The following is a 24,631-nucleotide window of genomic DNA, read 5'->3' as shown; positions in this document are numbered from 1 at the left end:
TCTGGAGTATGTTGTTGCCCGTGGACAGACTTGGTGTTATTTTCCTCCTGGTCATCTTTAAGGGTGTGGTTTCATCTTCTGCCCTCTGTGATCCTTTCAAAGAATCCTTCAGGCACAATGCAGCCCTTTGCACAGTTAGGGACAGACTGGGTCAAGGTGACATAGAAGTTGGCAAAACAGTCTGAGACTACCACTAAAGGAAAAGGCCACCTATTTGTGTATAAGCTGGTAGGAGAAGACAGACAGACAGACGGATGTAGGGCCAAGGGTTACCTGTGCTGACATGGTAAACGGCTTTCTAAGGGGCAGTTTGTGGATTCCCATAAGCAAAGGGAAAAGGCAGAAACTACAAATTGGAAAGAACACCTGTATTTTGGCAAATTTAACATTCAGAGAGTGTGTCACTGAGCAATCCACCTTGACAGCCTGGTCTTGACCTTTTTTCTCCAAAGGTGAGAGAGAGGTCTGAGGATACAAGCAGCTTCAGGAGGAGGCCAGGAGGCAGCTTCCTCTATCTGGGTCCATGACACAGGTTCATGTTCCAGCAAACCATCAGATTATTTTTTTAAAGCTTCTTTCTACCTGTGCTGTTGGGAATTCACGGAATGTTCCATAAGGTGGGAAGAACTGGGAGACAGAGGGAAATGGATGGGTCCACAGGGGACTAGCCTTTTTGGGCAGACAGACAACAAGGTAGGGGACCAGGGAAGGTTCTAGAAAGAGAGATGTGAGGATGTAGGCACTGGTGCCCTGCATGTACCTAAGTGACTTTTGAAGCAAAGATGTCCTAACATAGAATAATCCCAGGGGATACAATGGCTTCAAATGCTCATAGAGTTCTTTTTCACGGGGACCATTATTTTGTAGTTCCCAGGGAACAAACTGCAAAAGGATTCTTACCACGAAAATTGGGGTGATAAGAGCCATGGTGCCCAAGATGCCATTTGCCTGTGGAAAGAGAAAGAGGGAGACATTCAGATGGGGCGCAGTGGAAACGAGGAGACTCTTCGAGAAGCTGATCACATACTGGGTTCTCATCACCTTCATACTTCAGTGAGGACAAAGCGAACCTTCCAGTGCGGTGTGCTTGCTGAACTTTGCTCTCTGGGACCCCAAGAGATCCCACAGGGAGACAGGAGACAAGCAAGGACGGGATGACTCAGGACCACACGGGAAAGATGAGCCGGGCATGGTCTCTCTTCCCAGGAGCCCACTGATGCTGCCCAGCTGAGCCTATCCCCTCGTCAAGGCTTGCGACGCCCTGTGAAAGATGAAGAAGACGGGTGCCGGTCCCCACCCCGCCCGGCCTCAGGATATTTGTCTCTGGATAATGTCGCCATCAGTAGTGTGCAGAGGCCAGAGGAGAGGCCACTTCCCCCAGTAGCTCTAGCACTGAGACACCCGCAGGGCAGCAAATGAGAAACTCAGCCACCTGCAGGGGACGGCTCCACCAGGGCACTCGGTCTGTGGGGATAATTGGGCCATGCGGGGCAGAGCTCTGACAATGTGAGAATCTCTGATCTGCTCATTTGCTTTGAGGACTAGATCTCAGGAAACCGCTGCCAAGGCAAGCGGGCCAGAGATGTATAATCTGTCCAAAGATCTAAGCTGTGGTGACCTTTGACAACGTAAAGGAGGGAAGCCAGCCAGCAGCAGACACCCCGTAAACTATCTGATGTGGCCTTAGTAAGGCACAACCAAACTACCTTTTAAAGAAAACGCGCAGAGCAAAAATGAAGTTAGTGAGTCTAGATGGGCACCTGTTCCGGTCCATTATCCCCTTCTTGCAACTGCCAACTGTTTTGTTTTCTTAACTCAGGGTCTTACTATGTAGCTTAGGCTGGCCTCAGATTCAAGATTTCTTCTCTCAACCTCCTGAGAGCTAAGCTATATACCCCCATGCCCAACTCTATTCTGTGGATCTTAAAAACAAGTTTTGTTTTGTTTTTCAAGACAGGATTACTTTTTATAGCCTTGGCTGTCCTGGAACTAGCTCTGTTGACCAGGCTGGCCTCAAACTCACAGAGATATGCCTGCGTCTATTGGGATTAAAGGCGTGTGCCACCACCAAAACCAAAACCCAGCTGAAAAACAAGCCTTTTCAAGAAACAGTTAAGGATGTGTGTGGTGGTGCACACCTTTAGTAACAGCACTCAAAAAAACTGGGGCAGGTGGATCTCTGAGTTCCAGGTCAGCCTGGTCTACAGTGAGTTCAAGGCCAGTCAGGACTGCATAGTAAGATCCTGTCTCAGAAACATAAAAAATAAAAAAATAATAATAAATTGAGAAGGAAGAAGGAGAAGGAAAGAAGGAAGGAGGGAGGGAGGAAGGGAGGGAGGGAGAGAGGGAGGGAGGAAGGGAGGGAAGGAGGGAGGGAGGAAAGGCAGGCGAGCTGAGGACAGCCTGGCATGGTGGCACATGTTTATTACAGTGCCTAAGACATAGAGGCAGAAAGTTCAGACGTTTAAGGCCGGTTTAGGTTATATAAGTGATGAGAGGTGTCTTTCCGTATATGTGTTTCTCTTATTGGTTGATGAATAAAACACTGGTTGACAGATTGGCCAGGCAGTAAGGGTAGGCAAGGCTAGGAGATGAGGGAAATTCTGGGAAATGTAGGCAGACGGAGCCATTAGGTAGAAACCCAGTTAGAGAGGATGCACCAGGCATTCTCTGGTAAGCCAAGACCACGTGGAAACACACAGATTAATAGAAATGGGTTAACAACTAAGACAGAGCCGGCCAATAAGAAGCCCAAGCCATCAGCCAACCGTTTAATAATTAACACAAGTCTTTGTGTGTTCATTTGGGGCTGAAGGGTGGTGGGACCAGCCGGGACAAAGAACCTTGTTACATACAGGAGTTCGAAGCTAGGACACACGAGCAAGTGTTTCTGAAAACAAGTACACATATTATCGTAAAATACAAAAATGCTATGAAGAGGGACGGGGTAAAAACACATGAACGCAGACGAAGAGCCGAAGCTGCACTGAGCACTGTGGAGGGACCCCAGAGGCCTTTGGTGGGTCTCATTCCTGAGCAAGCAGATGCTCCTATCTTATTCATGGCTCGCAAAAGGTGATGCTTGGAGTGAGGGAGGGGGGAAGCCATACAGACACCTGTGATCAGCGGGTTCCTTGGTGTTTAAAGGCAAAAGGGAACCATAATACCAAAGCAGATGAAGAAGAGCCCAGCCCCCTGCTTTGTATAAGGCTCTAGTATCAGGCAGTCCAGAGACCCAATCAGTCCTGGCTCCGGGGATTAAAAGGATGTATCTAATAGGTCTGTAACAGGCAACTCCCAGGGGGAGCTTCATGTGCCTTCTGGGCACTGGTGTCAGCGTAATTGCACCTCAGGGTAGGAGCCAGGAGGAGTATCCTAGTCAGGGTTACTGTTGCTGTGATGAAACCTCAGGACCAAAAGCGACCTGAGCAGGAGAGAGTTTGCTGGGCTTGCACTTCCACATCGCAGTTTATCGCCAAAGGAAGTCAGGACCGGAGCTCAAGCTTGGCAGACACCTGGAAGCAGAAGCTGACGCAAGGGAAGTGCTGCCTACTGGCTTGCTCCTTGAGGTTTGCTAGGCCTGCTGTCTTAGAGAACCTAGGGCCACCAGCCCAGGGATGACCCCCGCCCACAATGGGCCGGGCCTTTCCCCATCAATCACTAAATTAAGAAAATGCCCTGCAGCTGAATCTCACGGAGGCATTTTCTCAATTGAGGTTCCCTCCTTTCAGATGACATTAGCTTGGGTCAGCTTGACATGAAACTAGTCACACGGGAAGCTAGAAAGAGAAAATAATCTTTAACTGGTCCCTTCTTCCGCTGACTGAGACTTCTCCTTCTGAAACAACAAAGATCATCATGCGCTTGTGCCTATAAAAGAATGCAAAGCCTTTGAGCTCAGAGTGGGGAAGGAAACACCAGAGATGCCAGCCCTTGGTCTGTGTAAAGAAACCTCCAAGCTAGCACAGAAGGCTCCAGAGACCAGAGTCTCATCCACAGGGACCCTCACTGTCACATGTCTGTGGCACACCCTCCCCTGCCATTTCACTATGGTAGAAACAGGAATCCCGTTGGAATCAGATCTCCGAAAGTAAACACGCACAAACAGGCTAAGGAGGCTGTAAGAACTGCTGGGTGGTCTCCGCACCTGCTAGAGAGGCAGGCAGGGAGGTCCCAGCATCCGAGGTCAGGTCCTGTGATGACAAGGACACCACCTGTGTCGGGCAGGAATGTGAAGCAGGTATCCTCAGGTTCAAAACATAGTTCTCTTGCTCTATAATAGGAGAGTAACAGTCCTATGTAAATGAACGCAACCCAGGGCCAGAACATAGTTCACGATGAGTAAGAGGTCCCTTAAAATACACACACCAGGAAAGGAAACCTGGAATTCCATCACTCTGAGGCTGCAAACAGGACTGTATGTTTGGGGCCAGCCTGGGCTACGTAATAAGCCCCTGTTTCAGAAACTAACAAGGCTAGGGACGCAGCTGATAGAGTGCTTGCCGAGCATACGTGAAGCCCTGGGTTCCATCCCTAGGACCATGTAAAACGGGACATGGTGGCACATGCCTAAAGTTCCAGCGCTCAGGAGGATCAGAAGCTCATTGTCATCCTCAGCATTATGACGAGTCTGAGGCCGTCTTGGAACACATGAGACTCTGTTTCCAAAAACAAAACAGAGAGGAGGAAAGAAAGGAAACAAGGAAGAGAGGAAGGGGAAGGAGCGTTTGAACAGCGGGGAATTGGCCGCTGTTTTCCTATCTGATATCCATGTCTTCATTTATGCTCCCAATAACATTTTGCAGCTTGGCAGGGCAGATGCAAGGTTAGGACTGTTTGCTATGGAGACAGCACCCAGTGCACTGTGCATTCTGGGTAGGTGCTTCACCACGGACTCACCCCTAGCCCGGAACCATCGGTTTGTCCAAGATGACCGTGCCCAGGCCAAGTCAATTATTACAATCCTGTCCCCAGTTTCCCAACCTTGTAGCCATGTTACCCAAGTCTGGATGGTAGGTACCATTTAAGCCCAGTTCTTGGGAAGGACGGATTCTTATCTTAAGCAAAAGATTCTGTTTCTTGGTAGGAGTGGGTGGGTACACGAGGCTGGGACCCATTCATTCTCTTCCCCTCCCCCTCCTTGAACCTAATTACAGTGGAGGACCTGAAGCTGAGGCCCTGCAGCCACAGGAGCGCGCACAGCAGCCACATGCTCAGTACAGCAGGAGAGTCTGGAAAAGCTCCCAACGGTATCCTTGAGCGTCTGACCTAATGGATGCAATCACTTACCACGAAGCTTATTATCATGGGAGGACAAGAGCTCTATACAGGTTCTCAGGCCTTCCCAGTTATGGACAGCGAGCTGAGGGCATCCCTACCCAGCAAGAAACCAAAAAAAAAAAAAAAAAAAAAAAAAAAGCAGAAGCGAGCAGAGAAGGCACATCCAGAGACCCTGAGATCTTGAAGCAACTCCCCAGGGTACATTACCTATCATGGCAGTGGCATAGCCAGCGTGCTGCAGCACCTCGGCCAAGGTGGTCTCGTTGAGGGGAAGCCCCCCTACAGAGGTGATGGCAAAGTTGTGCGTGACTCCGTTGCGTAGGCCCAGCCGGCCGGTAAGCAGAGAGGCTCGGGAAGGAGAGCACGTGGAAGCAGCCGCGTGAAAGTCCACAAACCTGCAAGGGAAGGCCACCAGCTCAGGACCTGGCCAGCTACAGGAAGCCAAGTGAAAAGGGGTGGGGAGCTGGGGCGTTGGTGGCGCCCGCCTTTAATCCCAGCACTCCGGAGGCAGGCAGAGGCAGGCGGATCTCTGTGAGTCTGAGACCAGCCTGCTCTACAAGAGCTAGTTCCAGGACAGCCTCCAAAGCCACAGAGAGACCCTATCTTGGGGGGTTGGTGGGGGACTCACTTGGGGACTGGAGCGATAGCCCTGAGAAAACTGTAAGGCTCGCCAGTGGTGTACAAGGAAAATGAAGCCCAGGAAGGAAACTAGTCCCAGGCTAACTCAGATTGACAGGGCCAATCCTCTTTATTTACAGATTATGCCAAAGTCACTCCCTTCAGGGAGTTTTTGAACCTCAAAATCAATATTTGAGCCAGTTTGGAATCACCTATGGATAGAAACAGACATGCAGGAGAGATGATTCAGCGATTAAAAGTGCAGACTGCTCTTGCAAAGAATCAGAGTTCAGTTCCCAGAACCCATGTTGGGCAGCCTGTAACTCCAGCCAGACCAGATCCAACACCTCTTCTGGCTTCCATGGGCAATTGCCCTCCTGTGCAAATACTCCCACACAGATACACATACACACACACAAAATTAATTTTTTTTAAATCTACAAAAAGAAATAGACTTAGAAAGCATACAAGTTACAGGGCTGGGAAGAGAGCTAGCCAGTCAAGTGCTTGATGCGTAAACCCCGGGCTCAAGTCCCCAGCACCCCTGTAAAAACCTAGCACAACACTCGTCTACATCCTAGTGAGAGGGAAGTGGAGACAGGAGGATTCCCTGAGCTCGTGGCCAGCCTTCTAGCCTTTCTGAAGAAGTGAGCTCCAGGTTTGGTGAGAGATGCTGTTTCAAAGAAATAAGTTGGAACCAAATTGATTGCCCAGGAGGTAAATATGCTCCCCACCAAGCCTGGGGATCTGAGTTTGATCCTCAAGACTCAGACGGGAGGCAGGAGAGAACTGAGTCCCCAAAGCTGTCCTCTGACTCCCACATGTACACCATGGCACAAGGGTGCCCACACACATACACAAAACAAATTCAAGAAAAACCAAGCAATCCAGAAAGATACCTGATATCAGTGCATGGCCTCCACATGCACACATAGCTTCACATATACATATGAACACATACACATGCATAACACACACACACACACACAGGAGCCTGCTCCAATGCACACATTTCTTGTTGAGGTCAAACAAAATCACTCTGCTATCCTGTTTCAGCTCTGAGACTATTAATAAGTGTCCTTTGACCTCTCCGTTGAGCTCCAGAGCTTTTACTTTTCATATCTTTGTGAGTGATTTCATTGTGGGCAATGGCCCCGAGTGAAGTGCTAAGTGCTGTCTAGCGTTCATATGCACAAGAGAGCTGCAATGTGCCTAGCCGAGATGTGCATGTTCCCGGAGCAGTTCAGGAATGAGTTATAGTGCAGTTGGCTGAGCTCAGCGCTAATGACTCAGAAGTATGTATTAAGCAAACACGGTGTCTTTAAGCAGAGTCACACATAAAACAGGGTTATGAATTGACTGACTGATAAAACATGTTGCATCCAGGGGCTCGTAAGAACATAACACTGTACCTTTCCAGTCAGAATAAGGTTGCAGTGTCTGCTGTTTGCTGTGACCATGCAAAATGTAACCATTGCTAACAGTGAGGACGGCCAGGCTCTATGACACATGATTGTGTACTCGGGCCTACTTTATATAGGGAATATAAAAGAATTCTAGGGAAAGCATGATGGCTCTGAGGCTAAAGGTGCGTGCCACCAAGGCTGATGACGTGAGTTCAATTCCTGGGACTCCATGGTGGAAAAGAGAATCAATTCCTACAAGTTGTCCTCTGACCTCTATGTGCGTGGTATGGCGGGCATGTAACACCAACCCCAAATATGCACACAAGATAAATGCAATGCAACATAAACATGTTCTTTAAAAAATTATAGGTATGGCCTGGCTGGTGGTGGTGAACCCCTTTAATCCTAGTACTTGGGAGGCAGGGGCAGGTAGATCTCTATGAGTTCGAGGCCAGCCTGGTCTACGGAGAGAGTTCCAGGACAACCAGAGCTGTTATGCAGAAAAAGCCTGTCTGGAAAAACATAAAGAGAAAAAAACATATATTCTAGGCATGGGACCAGTGAAATGGCTCAGTGGTTAAAGGTGCCTGCTGCCAAACCAAAAACCTAAGTTCGATTCCTAGGTCCCACATGATGGAAAGAGAGAACCAACTCCTACAAGCTAACTGTCCTGTGACCTCCACACTGGTGGAGGTACTGACTGTGGGTGGTCCTGGGGTCCACTGACAGAATCCATCCTGCTTTGCTACCTGTGGAAGACAACTCCACCAGCTGCCGGGTGTTCCTTCCACCATTGTGGAATACTCCTTCACACTGTGTGAATACATGTCACTGTGATTGGTTTAATAAAGAAGCTGACTGGCCTATAGGTAGGCAGGATAAAGTTAGGCAGGAGTACCAGACTAAGAGAATGCTGGGAAGGAGAAGGGCGGAGTCAAGAGAGTAGCTAAGAGATGCAGAGAGAAACAAGATGGACATGCTGTACTAAGAAAAGGCACCAAGACAGGAGGCGAAGCGTAGATAAACATACGGGTTAATTGGAAATGTAAGAGTTATCTAATAACCAGCCTGAACTACTAGCTAAGCATTTGTAATTAATATTAAGCTTCTGCGTGGCTATTTGGGAGCAGATTGCAGGACAGAAACTTCTGCCTACACACCACGCCTTCCTGCCATGATGGACTGTACCTTCAAACAAAAGAAATTCTCCCTAGCTTATATTGCTTTTGTAACTGATACAAAAGGTAAGTCAAAAGCTAGTCTTAAAAATAAAACAAGCAATGCAGGGTGTTGGTGGCGCACCCCTTTAATCCCAGCACTCAGGTGGATCTCTGTGAGTTCCAGGCCAGCCTGATCTACAGAATGAGTCCAGGACAGCCTCCAAAGCAAAAAAGCCTGTCTCGAAAAACCAAAAATTAAAAATAAATAAAATAAGCAAGGTTTCTCACAAAGGGGCGGGAGAAATGGCCTGTGGAACAAAACCCTTGGGGATATGCTGGTCTATGGATTGATTTTGGTACCATGTAAATGTTAGATCTGGGCAAAATGCTATTTCAAACTCCAAAAGAGAACCAAGCAGGCCCTATTAGAAGAAACAAAACAGAAACAAGTGCGTCTCACTGTGAACAGATCTCAAAGAAGAACACCCAGAGGGAAGAACCATTTCAGGTGACTTCAGCACATGGCACTCAGGTGCCCATCCCAATGAGATAAAAATCTACACATATAAGAACAACAACCAAAAGCATATTGTAAGGAAATCTTAAACTTTACACAGTGGCTGTGTTATTGGTGGAAGTACTAGTACTGGGATTTTTGAGGCAATTTCATGTTCATGAGAGAGTAATGTAAATAAGTAATTATATTAATGTTCCTAACAGAGAGCCAAGATTTCAACTGTCAGAAAATGTAAGAGCTGTAAGATGTTAAGAAAAGCCTATAATACAAAAATTACTGGCAGCTTAATGATAGGGCTGGGGAAACAGCTCAGTGGTAAAATGTTGTCTAGAACTCTCGAGGCTCTGGGTTCAATTTCAACACCATAAAAAAAGATAGTCAGAAAGAAAATATCATTGTGAATTCATAATTTTTTAAAACATCTATTTCCAACTTACTAATAACTGACAGAAAGAAGCACTGCTTCCCTCCCACACACAAAACAGCAAACATACCTGCATTCAGTCCCACATTAAAGGAATCGTATCTCTTAGGAGAAATATCTAATTCCAGATTTGAGATAATTTGGGCATCAGAAGAATAAGTATATGCTTGGGAGACATAGTTCATTGGTACAGTGCTAGCCTAGCATGTATAACTCCCTGGGTTGGATGTCATCAACACACACACACACACACACACACACACACACACACACACACACACACACACACACACACACACACACCAATGCACACAGGCACGCATACATGCATGTAAGCAGGTCTGCACACATGTACCCTGAGTCATTTTTCACCACTGGAAAAGAACATGACACCAATTCCACATCCTAAAATTGATAATTAAAGGAAATGTCCTGACCCTCTGAACTGACCCACAGTCTTGGCCAGGTGACAAGGGAGACGAGTCCTTTGCATCAATTAACTCACACCAAAAGCACAGTAGCCTTGGCAAATGACCATGTCTGCAACATCCAAAAAAATAAGTGGTGACCAGTGGTCATGGGTAGTCAAACTGTCATACTCCCTCCCCTTCTGATCACTTACGAACTGGACAGAACTGACAATTAGCTCCCTAGAAAGGGATTAGATTTAGTGTCACTAATCATTTGCCTGTGGTCTTTTATGCCCCCTGACGGGATGAAAGATGAAGTGTAAAAAGCAAGGACTCTGCCAAAAACACTTAACCGGAATCCAATCAAACCTCTGAATCCAATTTCCAGTGTACAGGAAATCCAGCTATGAGGACAACAGATTCAACTATGTCACGAGGAAACTCTCAAACAAATCAGTGCTCAGGTGTTTCAAGACAAGGGGTCCAGCTACTCCAAAGAGCCAGGGAAAAAACTGGGGTTGGGGAGTGGGCGATGGTCGAATTAAAGGAAACCAAAGCAAATCTAAAGTGATCTCACTTCAAATACACTTAACAGCACATTTGAGGACTAGTGATGGAAATTTTAACACGAAGTCAGCTCTAGGTATCAGGGAATTACTGGCCGTTTTTAGTGTAATAATGGCACTATGGGCTTATGGAAGAACCCTTTTTAAAAGATGTATTTATTGTATGTGTACAAGTGTTTTGCTTGCATGTGTGTCTGTATGCACACCAGTTCCGTGCGGTGCCTGCGGAGGCCATACGCATACGTACTGTATCCCATGGAACTGGAGTTCCAGACAGTTGTGAGTCACCATGTGGGTGCTAGTCACCAAAGCTGGGTCTCTGCAAGAATAGAATAGCAGGCACTCTTAACCCATGAGCCATCTCTCCATCCCCAACATTGTAATCCAAATACTGTGCTATTTGCCATGAAGGGGCATGATGTTTTTATCCTTCAAAGATTCAGAGAGTGTTGGCTGGGCAGCACTTGGAAGGCAGAGGTGGGCGGAACTCTGTGAGTTCGAGGCCAGCCTGGTCTTCAAGAACTAGTTCCAGGACAGGTTCCAAAGCTACACAGAGAAACCCTGCCTCGAAAAACCAAACCAAACCAAACAAACAAAGGATTCAGAAAGTGTATTTATAGGTAGACTGTAAATATAAACAAGACAGCAAAATGCTCAGGTAGATCAGTTTTTTAGTATTCATTTTACTCTTTTTTTTTTTTTTTTTTTTTTTTTGGTTTTTCGAGACAGGGTTTCTCTGTAGCTTTGGAGGCTGTCCTGGAACTCGCTTGGTAGTCCAGGCTGGTCTCAAACTCACAGAGATCCGCCTGCCTCTGCCTCCTGAGTGCTGGGATTAAAGGCGTGCGCCACCAACGCCCGGCCTCATTTTACTCTTCTTTGGGTTTCTGTGTTTAACGTTTTTTAATAAAAATTTAAGTTTTTAAACTATAGAGATCTGAATCCAGAATGACCATGGCAGTGACAGATGGTTCATGGGGACCTGCTGGAGGGAGGGGAAGATGGCTTAAAAGGCAGTGCCATCTCCAGGCCTCATGCTGTTCAGATTGTGGAGCCCTCAGTGAGCTAGCATGGAAGGGAAGCTGAGACTGAGTGAGATGAGGGGCTGGCCCAAAGTGGAGCCTGAAATGTGACATTGAAATATCTTAACGTGGGGGCTGCGGAGGTGACGCCATTGGTAAAGCGTCTACAGCACCCACACAAAAGCTGGGTGCCCACATCAGTAATCCCAGTGCTGGGGAAACATGACAGGGAGGTTCTGGGGGCTCACTGGCCTGTCAGCCTAGCCAAACCAGCGACCTCTAGGCTCAGGGATAGATTCTGACTCAAAAGCTCAAGTGTAGGGCTGGAGAGATGGCTCAGCGGTTAAGAGCACTGACTGTTCTTCCAGAGGTCCTGAGTTCAATTCCCAGCAACCACATGGTGGCTCACAACCACCTTGAATGAGATCTGGTGCCCTCTACTGGCATGCTGAAGATTGTATACATAATAAATAAATAAAATATTTTTTAAAAAAAGCTCAAGTGTAGAGCTATAGAGGAAGGCATGTGACATCAACCTACAGCTTCCCATGCGTATACACATGGGTATGTGTGTCCATACACTTATGTACACATTTGCATAAGCACTTGCATGTGCTCATGCACACACACACACACACACACACACACACACACACACACACACACACGGAAACAAAAGACTTCCAGCTGGGCATCACTTACCTAGATAGCCTCTCTCTGGCTACCAGGACCCCAGGTAAGCTGAAACCTAGTCTCTAATGTTTTCACACTCTTTACTTATCCCCATGGAGAAGGCACCTGGCTAGTTAAAGCAAACAGGACTCAGTATCCCTGTCCTTCACCATGACCTTGACGTCTGGGGAGACAGTGGCCTAGGAGGGCGAATGAGCTCTTCATACCACCAGTGTGGACCCCTTGCTTTGCACATTGTGTTTCCTTTTTCCTTTCCTTGTCACCTTTGTTTCTTTTGTTTGTTTGTTTGTTTTTCGAGACAGGGTTTCTCTGTGGCTTTGGAGGCTGTCCTGGAATTAGCTCTGTAGACCAGGCTGGTCTCGAACTCACAAAGATCTACCTGCCTCTGCCTCCCGAGTGCTGGGATTAAAGGCGTGCGCCACCACCGCCCGCACCTTTGTTTCTTAATTGCATTTCTATCTATTTACTTTGCATTCGGGATGGAGGAGGGCACACCACAATGTGTGGAAGTCAGAAGCAGTCCTCACCTTCCCCTAAGTAGGTCCCAGAATTGAACTCTGGTTATCAGGCTTGGTGATAAGCAACTTTATTCACTGAGCCATTGAGGGGGTCCCTCCAGGTGTCATACAGGGAACCCCATGAAAAGGTAAGAGTGAAAACCCTGTGCAGACTGACTTCCTCAACCTGGATCAGACCTTGGGGAGGTTTATTCCCAATGTATTTAAGCCCAGTATAGTTTGGGGGGAAATTTTTCCTGGTGTAATACAATCCCCATTGCACATGAAAGCACTAATTACATTGAAACTAAACTCAGGGTACATGTCGTTTCTTCTAGGAAGAGGGTTCTAGAGATACAATACCTGTACTAGCTTAAGGGCCTAAGGGTCTAGCCTGGTTTTGGTCATACAGATACCATAGAGGTCATTTGGGCTATCAGCCACCTCTGTCAGCCAGGATGTGAACAGTCTAGCCTCAAAGTCCCACTGCCATCAACAGAACCCTTCCTGCCACCATGTCTTCCTGCCCTGATGGAATTGTCCCTTTGAAACTGTGAGCCTAAATAAACTTATGAATAAATTTGTTAGTTTTTTAAGAAACGTAAATGGTATAGCATATCTATATGGAACCAGCTTCTTAGTCTGTAGATAATTATCTATCTTTTAACATACTGACAGCACAGAAACATAAATCTTTGTTCTTCTACTTAGGGCAGTTTGAAGATAACCATAAAATTCTTTGACATCTCCTCCCTCGAATCTGGGTTTGGTCGGTGAATAGAATAAAATGGAAGCGACACTGCCCATATCTGGGCTTTGACCTTTTAAGACTGGCGGATTGTGCTTTCTCTCTTGAAACATTATGTGAGTCACCATCAAAACCGTGGGGACGGTGGTGGCGCACGCCTTTAATCCCAGAACTCAGGAGGCAGAGGCAGGTGGATCTCTGAGTTCAAGACCAGTCTGGTCTGCAGAGTTAGTTCCAGGACAGACTCCAAAGCTGCACAGAGAAACCCTGTCTCGAAAAACCAACAAGCAAAAGAGTGGGGGCACATGAGACCACTAGACTAGAAAGGCTACCTGTAGATGCTCAGGCCAATGAGGCCAATGATCTCCGCTGAGGTCATCACCATGGAGACAGCAGCCCTGTGAACAAAGCCATCCTAGACCTCCACCGGACCACCTGCTTAACACACTGTGAGAGTGACAGGTGCCCCGTGAAGAGGGTCCTGAACTACAACAAAATGGCTGACAACTGAAGCTCAGTACAAGTGGAGAGGTCGAGGCATTTCACAGCAAGGCAATGTCTAGCTCTCTTCACAATATTTGGAGACCCCCCAGCATGGGAGTTACCAAAACAGGGGCTACCAAATACATGCTGATTGGACGACACCAGTTCCCTCTGGTTTTGTACACTGTAACAAGGCTTTTCTTACTACAGAGACCAGAGCTCATTCCCAGTGGACAGGTGAATTCTGAATCAAACTCCTTCTGAAAAATAAAAAGAGAGAGCAGGGTGGTGGCACACGCCTTTAATCCCACACTCGGGAGGCAGAGGCAGAGGCAGAGGAATCTCAGTGAGTTCGAGGCCAGCCTGTCTACAAAGTGAGTTCCAGGACAGCCAGGACTGTCACACAGCAAAACCCTGTCTTGAAGAAAAACAAAAAAATAAATCAAAAAAAAAAAAAAAGAGACAGACTCTTGCTGTGTAGCCCAGGCTGACCTGACACTCTCTGTGTCCAAGCTGGCCTGGGTCACAATATCCTGCCTCCCCCTCTGAATACTAGGATTACAGGCTCCTGCCACTATACCCTGAAACTGTGTGTGTATCGGTGGGGGATGGGACGATATTGCTGTGTGTGTATGTGTATGTTTGTATGGGTGTATGTTGGTATGTGGGCCTGCTCCTGCATGCATTCAACGAGCACACGCAAGGTGCATGTGTGGCAGCCATGTGACAATTTCAGGTGTTGTTCCTCAAGAATCGTCCATCTTGCTTTTAAGGCTGGGTCTTTCATCTGCCTGAAACTGTCATAGTAGACCAGGCTAGCCAGGAAGCACCAGGGATCTTCACATCTCTGCCTCCCCAGGGCTGGGATTATAAGCCTGGATTACCACCACACCTGACTCTATTTAAACACATACATACTTTTTTTTCTTTGGTTTTTATGAGACAGGGTTTCTCTATATTGTTTTGGAGGCTGTAGGTCCAGCCCGGCCTCGAACTCACAGAGATCCACCTGCCTCTGCCTCCCGAGTGCTGGGATTAAAGGCATGCACCACCAACACCCAGCAAACACATATATACTTAATATTATACGTATATATGGGTTCTAGAGAAAATATTTACATATATACATATATATACACACATAGGTACATACATATATATGTATACACACATATATACATACATATACATACATACATATACACACATACACACACACACACACACACACACCAGTTTTATTATCTCCCCAGCCTGAAACCATTTTTTTAAGTGACAAACAGCAAAGAAGGGACATCCTCAGGGAGCAGGGGAAGTGCACTGTGAGATCCCAGGCCTGCTGGTCAGGAAGCCTGTCCCAGTCCTAAAGCTTCCCTCTTGGCAGCAGGCCATGTGACACCTCCTATGATCTTCCCCGTGACAGAATGAGGACAGGGATGGTGCCTGTGCCTACGCACGCTGCCAGGTTTACACAAACTGGGTGAGGCCCTCCCTCCGGATCTTCTGGGAGATCCTGGGTTCACAGCTAGGGAACTCCACCCTGCCAACACTTCCCTTCTGTCGCTTTGGTCTCCTGGGGGCTGGGGGGGGATATGTATTTGTGGTCTTCCTTCCCCCAGTATCCAGGTGCCCAGGATAACATTCCCAAGCATGGGTTTATCCCAAACACTTCCAGCAGCCAGACATATTGGGATCACAGGACTCAGACTCCGGAGGGAAACCTTGGACGCTGGTGTCGCAGGCTATCAAGCGCTGTGCTAGTAATTCCAAAACAGCTCCATCCACAGCTCACAACTTTGCTTCTAAAAAAGCGTCAATTCTTCCTTTCCTCTTGGGACTGAAGCGTGAGGACCATAGTCTCCTCCTTCCCCCTCCCTTCTCCCCAGCTCGCCCCATCAGTTCTGTTTCCAGTCTGTCCCAGTTTGCTTTCTGTTGCTGTGCTAAACAGCACGACCGACAGCTACTTAGGGGGGGAGGGGTTTATTTCATCTTAGGACTCCCAAGTCACACTCCATCACCAACAGATGTCAGGGCAGGAAGACAAGGCAGGAACCGACTCAGAAACTACAAAGGAACACTGTTTACTGACTTGCACCCCATGACTCGCTGAGCCTGCTTTTTTTATACACCCAGGCCACCTGCCCAGGGACAGCACTGCCTACGGTAGGTTGGACCCTCCCACATCAATCATTAAGCAAGAAAATGCCCCCCACAGACTTGCCTACAGACCAATCCGGAGGTGTTTTCTCAATGGAGCTTCCCTCTTCCCAGATGACCCTAATTTACCAACACGCAAATCTGGCCTTTGCTCCACCCTCCTCTGCCCCCCAGGACCACCGTGTTGTGTAACTCCAGCGAGTACCATACATACTATGCTCTAGCATTGGACAGTACATAGCTGGCCCAGCCCTGCTCCCCCACTTCAAAGTCTTGCCTATAGTCCCTGCCCGCCTCCACTCCATTTTCTGAGGGACAGCCAGAGTAATCCTGAAAAGCATTTACCAGCTAACAGATATCCTCTATTTGTTTTTTGTTGTCTGCTTGTTTTTGTAAAGTCATTACAATGGTCTGCAGGCCCTCTATCGCCTTCCCAGCCAGGAAGTGGCACACAGGTCCACATAGGCTACAAGTTTCCTGAGCTGGCATTTCTGTCAGCCTCAGGGCAGCCAGAGCAACTGGACGTGCCAAGGTGACAGTCCTGTACTCTAGGGAGCACAGTCCCCTTCAGCACACAATGGAGAGAGCCCTTGGGCTGGGTGGGGAGCTTCAAGAAAATTTCAGTAATCAAGCGTTCTCAGTAGGTGCCTTTGCAAGCTGAGCTATCTCTCCCGGCCTTTGTTGCTTCTTGACTCTTCATTTCCAGTGCTGCCATCAGAACCCGAATGGCGGCTGCCCCCCACACACACACACACACTTCAGCCAAACTCTAACCCATTTTAGCACACTAGCCAGATACTGAGTGCCTGGCCCCTACATCTTCAGGGACCCACTTCCGCTCATTCGTCACAACCCACTGTGCTCTGCCTCATCCTACCTTTTCCGGGTTCTGAGCCATCACTGCCTTCTACAGGTTAGATGGTATCTCTCGACGAGAGCTGGGGAGACAGCTCGGCCAGTTAAGAGGCATACAAAAGGCAGGGCACGGTAACATGTACAAGGAATCCTCGTCCTGTGGGAGGGAAACAGGACACTCTCTGGGCATCACCAAGTCTAGTCTAACTAGCGAACCCCAGCTCCCGGTGAAAGACCCTGGCTGAGCATGGTGGTGCAGGTCTTGAAGTGGGATCCTCTGATGTCTCCCTAGTAGCTGAAACCATAGGCCTGTGCCACTAACCCTGCTAATTATTTGTCCCTTTAATGCTTTTTTTGGGTAGCTGGCAAGCATAGGCATCGGCTCTCTCTCTGCCCTGCAGGCTGGAAGATCAAGATCAAGGTATTTTGGGTCATGCTTCCTCAGAAGTACTGGGTAGGTTCCTCGCCTTCTTCCAGCTTCTGCTGGCTTCAGACCGATCGTGAACTCACTACAACCCCTCTCCCTTTTCTGGGTCATCTTCCCTCCATACGTCTCTGGGTCTTTACACTCTGTCTTCTCTCTTGATGCTCTCCTCTTTGAACAAGGACACGAGTTAAACTGGAGAAGGTCTACTCCAGTATGACTCTGTTGAAACCAGCTAGACACGAAACAGCCCTGCTTCCACAGAGATCACACTGGAGATATTGGTGTTTGAACTTCAACAGATCTTCTTTTCACTTTGATTTGTGGGTGGGTGGGTGGGTGCATGTGTGTGCCTGCATAAGGAAACCAGAGATCAGCCTCGAGTGTGATTACTCAGGAGCTTTCCCGTTTATTTTGTTGATTTTTTTTCTAAAAAAAAAGATTTATTTGTGTGTGTGTGTGTGCGTGTGTGCATGCACGTGTGCACGCTAACACGAACATTTACCATAGTTCTCATGTAGAAGTCAGACGACAACCTGTGGAAGATGCTTACACCGTGTGGCTCTCAGAGATCGCACTCAGTGGTCAGGCATGGCAGAAAGTGACTTTACCTGCTCAGCCATCTTGCTGGCTCCACTTTATTTTTATTTTATTTTTATTTATTTATTTTTTGAAACAGGTTTTTTTGTGTGACAGTCCTAGCTGTTCTGGAACTCACTTTGTAGACCAGGCTGGCCTTGAACTCACAGACATCAGCCTGCTTTAGCCTCCCAAAAGCTGGGATTAAAGCATGGGGTGCCGTGCCCATCAAGACCACATCCAAAAGCAAAATGAATGGGCTGGGGACAGAGCTCGGCAGTAGAGCGCTTGCCTAGCAGGCAGGAAGCCCTGGGTTTCACACCCAGCACCACGTAGACCGGTGTGACAGAGCACAGCTAGCTGCCTGTGGTCTTGGCATGTGGGAGGTGAAGGCGGAAGATGGGAGGTGTAAGGATATCCTCGGCTACACAGGGAGTTCAAGGCTAGCCTGGACTGCGGGAGACCATGTCTCAGGAGTAAAGAATGCTCACTTGGGCAGCTCACGCTCTGAAACTGGAACAAGGCAGGGAAGATGGAGTGTAACCCTGCAATTCTGTGAAGTGCTCGCTAAAGTGTGGAGCTGACCGAGGTATCTAAACCGGGTGTTGGTAGCACACACCTTGAATCCTGGCATCTGTGGGACAGAGTCAGGCAGACAGGCAGATCTCTGTGAGTTCAAGGCCAGCCTGGACTACAGAGCAAGTTCCAGGACAGCCATGGCTGTGCAAAGTAACTCTGTCTCAAAAAAAAAAATTGGTACAACAAGGCAAATGTGTAGGTACACAATGGCATTTTCTTGTTGTTCAGTTAGAAAGGAGAACAACGTTATGTTTGCAGGAAAATGGACACAATTGGAAACAATCATATTAAGAGAATTTAGCCAATCACAGAAACACAAGCATCGTGTGTTTCTTTTTCACCAAAAGGTCCTATATATGAGAGAGAGAGAGAGAGAGAGAGAGCTTAGGGGGACAAACCAGGCCATGAAAGGAAAAGGAGGCTGTAAAGGGAAATATATATATATGTATGTATGCATATATATTTGTAAATATATCAGCATATGATATACACACACATGAAAACTTGAAAAACTAAAATATACTTTTTAAAAAGAAGAATGACAGCCGGTCGTTGGTAGCGCACGCCTTTAATCCCAGCACTCGGGAGGCAGAGGCAGGCGGATCTCTGTGAGTTCGAGGCCAGCCTGGTCTACAAAGTGAGTTCCAGGAAAGCCTCCAAAGCTACAGAGAAACCCTTCCTTGAAAAACAAAAAAAGAAGAAGAATGACTTGTCTCACCCCTTTTATTGCCCTTTCAGATTCCCAGTTACCCACACAAACCTGTCCTTGTCACAGTCATTGCTTGCACCCCAGGAGGGTTAGCCGTGACTTTGGGAGCTGGTGATGACCTGTTCTCACAGCTCATTCTAGCTAAGGTACACACTCATCTGTCAACATCTGCACAAGGCCATCAAGAGTCATGAGTGGTGTTTTACTGCAGCACACCTACTCTCCACGTGACTCCTACATCTGTCCCCTGCCCCACTGTCATGGACAAACCGTGGCCTCAGGACCTTCCCAGAAGTTAATCAAGCAGCATGACTTCTCTGATCTCGCTGAGCCCAGGACCCAAATGGGGTTATTCAAAATCCAAACCCGAGGCCAAATGTGGTGGCTCATACTGTTGGGAGACTGAAGCACGAGGCTAGCATGGAGTACACAGTGATAACTTGTCTCAAAATTAAATACAACAGAGCTACAGCTGGGAGTTTGTGAATAGGGACGGGAGATAACTCCTTTCTCCCATGATTCTCAGCACGGAAGGGATGGAGCCACATTTCCTGTCTCACAGAGGTGCCTGAGAGCAAATGGGCTAGCTGAAACAGCCTCTCTCCGGGGCTAAGTCCTTGAGCCAAGCCTGTAGTCCTTTTGTTCTTGGGCTGGCTGAACTGGGTTCCTGCCACAATTGTGGAGACCTAGGAACTTCACTATCAATAATGGAGGATGGGAACCTGGAAAGGGGGGGAGGGGGACAAATCCCTGCCCTCAAGTAGCTGTGGTTCCGTGAGGAAGGTAGACGGCTCTGCTGTAGGAGAACAGCAAGCTCACTACATTCGGACAGGATGTGAACCAGGAAGCAGTCCTCAAAAGAAGTAAGGTGCAGGGGGCAGGAAGCTTAGCTCATCAGTAAAGTGCTTGCCGGGCATGCACAAGGCCCAGGGTTCAGTTACAAGCACTACAAGTAAAATTTGGCATTAAAGTGTGTCTTACATACATCTTACCTATGCAGTGATCCCCTCCCTGAATGAGGATAAGTACACCATGCTGGTCGTAGGTACAGTGGGGGGGGGGGGTGGCTAGGAAGCCATCTTGGTTTGCGTAAACACAAGCAGGAAGACGAATTTCACTCTTGTTTATTCCAAGATGTTGAGAAACGGTCTTGCTATCTAGTCCAGAATGATCTTGAGCTCAAGAGATGGTAGGTGGTGGTGGTGGTGGTGGTGGTGGTGGTGGTGGTGGTGGTGGTGGTGGTGGTATGTATCTTCAACTCCTGATTTTCTTGCTTCTATCTCCCAAATGCTAAGAGTACACACGTGTGCTGGGGATCAAACCCAGAATTGTACGTCCTGGGTAAACACTCAACCAATGGAGCTACATCCTCACTTCAGCTCCTAATACGTGTTTGTTTGGAGTCAGGGATTCACTATGTAGCCTTGGTTGGCCTGAACTCACAGAGATCCGCCTGCCTATGCCTCCCCACGGTCACCTATTTCTCGTCTTTTAAATGTTCTGTAAAATAGGTATTTTTACAGATGAGGGAGCTTACAGAAAACCCCCGAGGTATTTTACTTCCCCAAGCCCAGTGCTGATGTGAATCTTTATACCGAGGCTTCCAATGGCCTGCTGTACAGGGTACTATCAACAGCCAGTAGACAATAGAGTTTAAAACATGCCTACCCCACCCAAGTCCAGTAGACAACAGAGTTTAAAACATGCCTACCCCACCCAAGTCCAGTAGACAACAGAGTTTAAAACACGCCTGTGGGAACACCAGACCTTGAGCAGAGACCCACTTCCCCTTCTACCTGGGAGTAGGCAGCTGTAAGACAATGTTTACTAAAAACAATACAATGCCTGGGGGCATTAAGTTCCTGGAAAAGGCCTGCCCACAGAAACCACCCTGACCTCGACTTTGTCCAAAGACTAACCGCCTCTTCTGCCACGCCCAGATCAGTTTCTGGGGTCAGAGCAGAACCAGCCAGGGTAGAGGAGAGAGCAGAAGCTTCTCTGGTGGGAGCCTTTCTTAGGAAGTTTTCTTGAACCTTTTTGGGGCCTGCTTAAAGTTTTCTTTACATCGTTGAACGAGTCTCTGTGTTGTCAATCCCCGACACCCTCGCACGTTCTCGGACACAGGCCGCGCAGCAGACGCGACACATGCCTACCCCACCTAAGTCCAGTAGACAACAGAGTTTAAAACATGCCTACCCCACCCAAGTCCAGTGGACAACAGAGTTTAAAACATGCCTACCTCACCCAAGTCCAGTAGACAATAGAGTTTAAAACATGCCTACCCTGGGGCGGGAGAGATGGCTCAGAGGTTAAGAGCACTGGCTGCACTTCCTGAGGTCCTGAGTTCAATTCCCAGCAACCACATGGTGGCTCACAACCATCTGTAATGAGATTTGGTGTAAACATGCCAGAACAGTGTATGCACAGTAAATAAATCTTTAAAAAAAATAAAATAAATGAATGTTCCTTTAAAAAAGAAATGCCTACCCCACCCAAGTCCTTGTGTTCTTTCCTATACAGCTTTCCGGTGGAAGCTGGCCAGCCCTCACATAGTGTGACATTATCTAGGTCATCGTGTCACAAGGAACTTGGGCTGGGAAGGTCCTAAAAGCCACTCCCTAGTGGACCTGACTCAGATCCACACAAACCACACAAGCTTGAGAAAGACACAGGAATGCCATGCTCCTCCTCACTTCCAAGGACAACACGGGAACCAGAGTTTCAGCATGTTCAACATGACTCCTTTCCGAGCAAAAGTTACACAGGAACTCAGAATCCCAAGTTTACCCTGGTGAGCGTGAAGTCTGTGTGCTAAGGAGTGCCGACAGAGTGTAGACAAGAGCCTAGCTTTGCCAGCGATGAGAGACTTCTGTCCCCTGGAGTGACTGTCCACAATGGGTCTGCAGTACTCAAAAACCATTGACCACTATTTCCTCTGACCTGACACTATGGGCTAAGAGCAATGTCCCTAAAAATTCATATGCACAGACTGTTGAGTCGGCTCAGCAGGCAAAGGATCTTGACGCCAAGCCTGACCAGCCAAGCTCAATTCCCAGAACCCACATTGTAGATTGAGAGAATCAACTCCTGCAGGTTATCTATCTTCTTACATCCACCATGGCTTGAGTGTGTGTACACAGGCACACATACATACACACACAGATGGGGGGAGGGGAGGATGGATAAAATAAATAAATACATAGATAAACAAATAAAAATTTTAATTAACATATGGAAACCCTAGTCATCAATGTAATGGCTTCGGAGGTGGGGCCTTCATGAGGCAATTGGATTTAGAATGAGGTCAGGAGGGTAAAACAGCCATGATGAGACTAGTGCCCCTATTTGAAGAGGGGGAAGGCTGGAGCTGTAGCTCAATGGTACATCACTTGTCTAGATCATACAGGACCATAGATGTGACCCTGACACTGTAAAAGAAAACGAGGAAGACTGATGGGGGAACATCCTTCTGTATTTATGTTTCTCTTATTGGTTGGTGAATAAAGCACTGATTGGTCGATAGCCAGGCAGGAAGTATAGGCGAAGCTATGAGAGGAGAGAATTCTGGGAAGGAGAGGCAGAGAGAAGCCTCAAAAGAGATGCCATGTAGAGACTGGGAGGATAAGATGCACCAGGAGTTCTCAGGAAAGATAAGGCCATGAAGAAATGCATAGATTAGTAGTTATGGAATAATAATTAAGGGAGAGCTAGCCAGTAAGAAGCCCTAGTTATTGGCCAATGGGTTTATAATTAATATAGCATCCATGTGTTTATTTGGGGCTGAAGGGAGGTGGGACCTGGCGGAACAGAAACTTCCATCTTCAGAAGACAGACTACATTACACTTTTTCTCACTCTGCCACTAGAGAATACAACAAGAAGACAATCCAGGAAGTGTACCCCTCACCAGAGCCCAAGCATGCTGACACCTTGGTCTTGCATTCTCTGGCTCCAGAGCAGTAAGAAATATTTGCCTAAGTCACACACTGTGCTAATGATGTGGACAGGCAAGTGACTACCTTGACTTATCGTTATCCCAGTTTGCCTAGCTGTAACTTCTGTCCTGAGTGTGATGTCTCTGTGGACATATTAGTGTCACCTTGAGAGCCACCACAGTGCATGCGTATCCCAGCAAGACGTAGTGGTGAGCTCCTCTGCAGATTGTGGATTCCAGACAGAAGGGATTTCAGGCTGTGGCGCTGACCCCAGACATACCACTTAGCAATATCTGGAGCAAGGGAAAAACTTCAAAAGGGAACTCAAGGGGTTTGACAGGGTCTTTGGAAAGCCTGGCTAGTACCCATCTCCCCACTTTCCCTAAATACAGAGCTTTAAGACATGGTCCACATGTTACCTTCCCATCCCATCCCTCCAGGCCACCGTGTTCCTTTGGTAGGGACTAATGAATAAGCACCAACCTGGCCTTGTATTTTGGAAAGCTTTTTTTTTTTTTTTTTTTTTTTTTGTTCTTCCCCAAATCTATTTGGGCAGGCTCGGGCCAGTTCACCAACAGGGGTCCTCATTAAAATCTGAGACTACATTGTAAAGTGAAGCTGGAAACTGGCAGCCAGACATTACAGCAGGCTGCTAACAAGAAAATCAGTACAAATTAAGACACAGCTAGACAGAAACCAAGCAACTTGCCATTGCATAAATTATGTGCATTAGAATCAGGGGATGAGGATGTTGGAGAGCCTGCTGCAAGCATCGCCACGGAGAGACACCACACTGCAGAGTTCAAGCGTGCCCAGCCTTCATTGACAAGGAATTTAAAAAGGATGACGGGGCTCTCAGTGGCAACCATCTAAATTGCTATGTGACCAGAATAAAAACCATCCCTGTTTCATTCATAACTTAGAGGCTGAAGGGGGGTGGAAATGGGTTTTAAATCGTCGGTTATGGCCTTTGTGTGCCAAGGGGACAGGGTTGGGAGGTACTAACCGAAGAGATGACTTGGTTAAAGGGATTGACGGTTTAATCCGGCCTCCACATCACCGTCTCTTAAATGGGAAGATGACCGAGTCTTTCCTGAGAGGACTGTTAAATTAAATCACTCTGGCAGAAGATACTCTGGCCGACCTCCATGGACTACAAGCAAACTGTGGGTAAAGGTAGAGGCTTGGGTTTCCTTCCCCTCCCCCATTCATAAATTCACTGTCTAGCATTGTTCGCTGTTTTCTGGTAGGATCCCCAGAGCTGAGTGAGGTGAGGTCCTGGGCAAATCACCCTTCTTTTTCCACACCCTACTGTAAGTGAATTTGCACACACACTCACACAGCACACAGGGACAGTTGGTGCCTCCTAGACCTAACATCTCTCTCCATCAGCAGCACCCTGAATAATGCATTCCCTTGCCTTCCCTGCTAACGTCTTGAGCCATTCCAGGTGTTCTAGAATATCTGGCTGATGCACATTTCCCCCTCCTTTGTCTGGCAAATTCAGACTTATCTTTAGGTCTCAGCATTGGGGCCTGTGATGGTTCATCTTGGTTGTCATTTTAGTAGGATT

General features: G+C 47.5%; 1 protein-coding gene across 5 annotated transcripts in view; it reads right to left on the bottom strand.

Annotated features, from left to right (window-relative positions):
- Arsg (arylsulfatase G) overlaps positions 1 to 24,631 on the bottom strand; it is a 135,771-nt gene that overhangs the window by 51,626 nt on the left and 59,514 nt on the right. For 4 of the 5 annotated variants that reach the window (XM_040749996.1, XM_040750000.1, XM_040749997.1 and 1 more), the window contains exons 3-5: positions 5,488 to 5,675; positions 4,148 to 4,273; positions 901 to 948 (exon numbers count right to left, since the gene is read on the bottom strand). In XM_040749996.1, the coding sequence (XP_040605930.1) occupies positions 901 to 948; positions 4,148 to 4,273; positions 5,488 to 5,675 (362 nt within the window). The remainder of the gene's footprint in view (positions 1 to 900; positions 949 to 4,147; positions 4,274 to 5,487; positions 5,676 to 24,631) is intronic. The other variant, XM_040749999.1, reaches the window with a different exon arrangement.

The sequence above is a fragment of the Mesocricetus auratus genome, unplaced genomic scaffold, assembly GCF_017639785.1.
Source record: "Mesocricetus auratus isolate SY011 unplaced genomic scaffold, BCM_Maur_2.0 Super-Scaffold_100007, whole genome shotgun sequence".
In the NCBI taxonomy this organism is placed as follows: Eukaryota; Metazoa; Chordata; class Mammalia; order Rodentia; family Cricetidae; genus Mesocricetus; species Mesocricetus auratus.
Note: the sequence above shows the minus strand (reverse complement) of the source record. Positions and strands in the feature narration are given on the sequence as shown.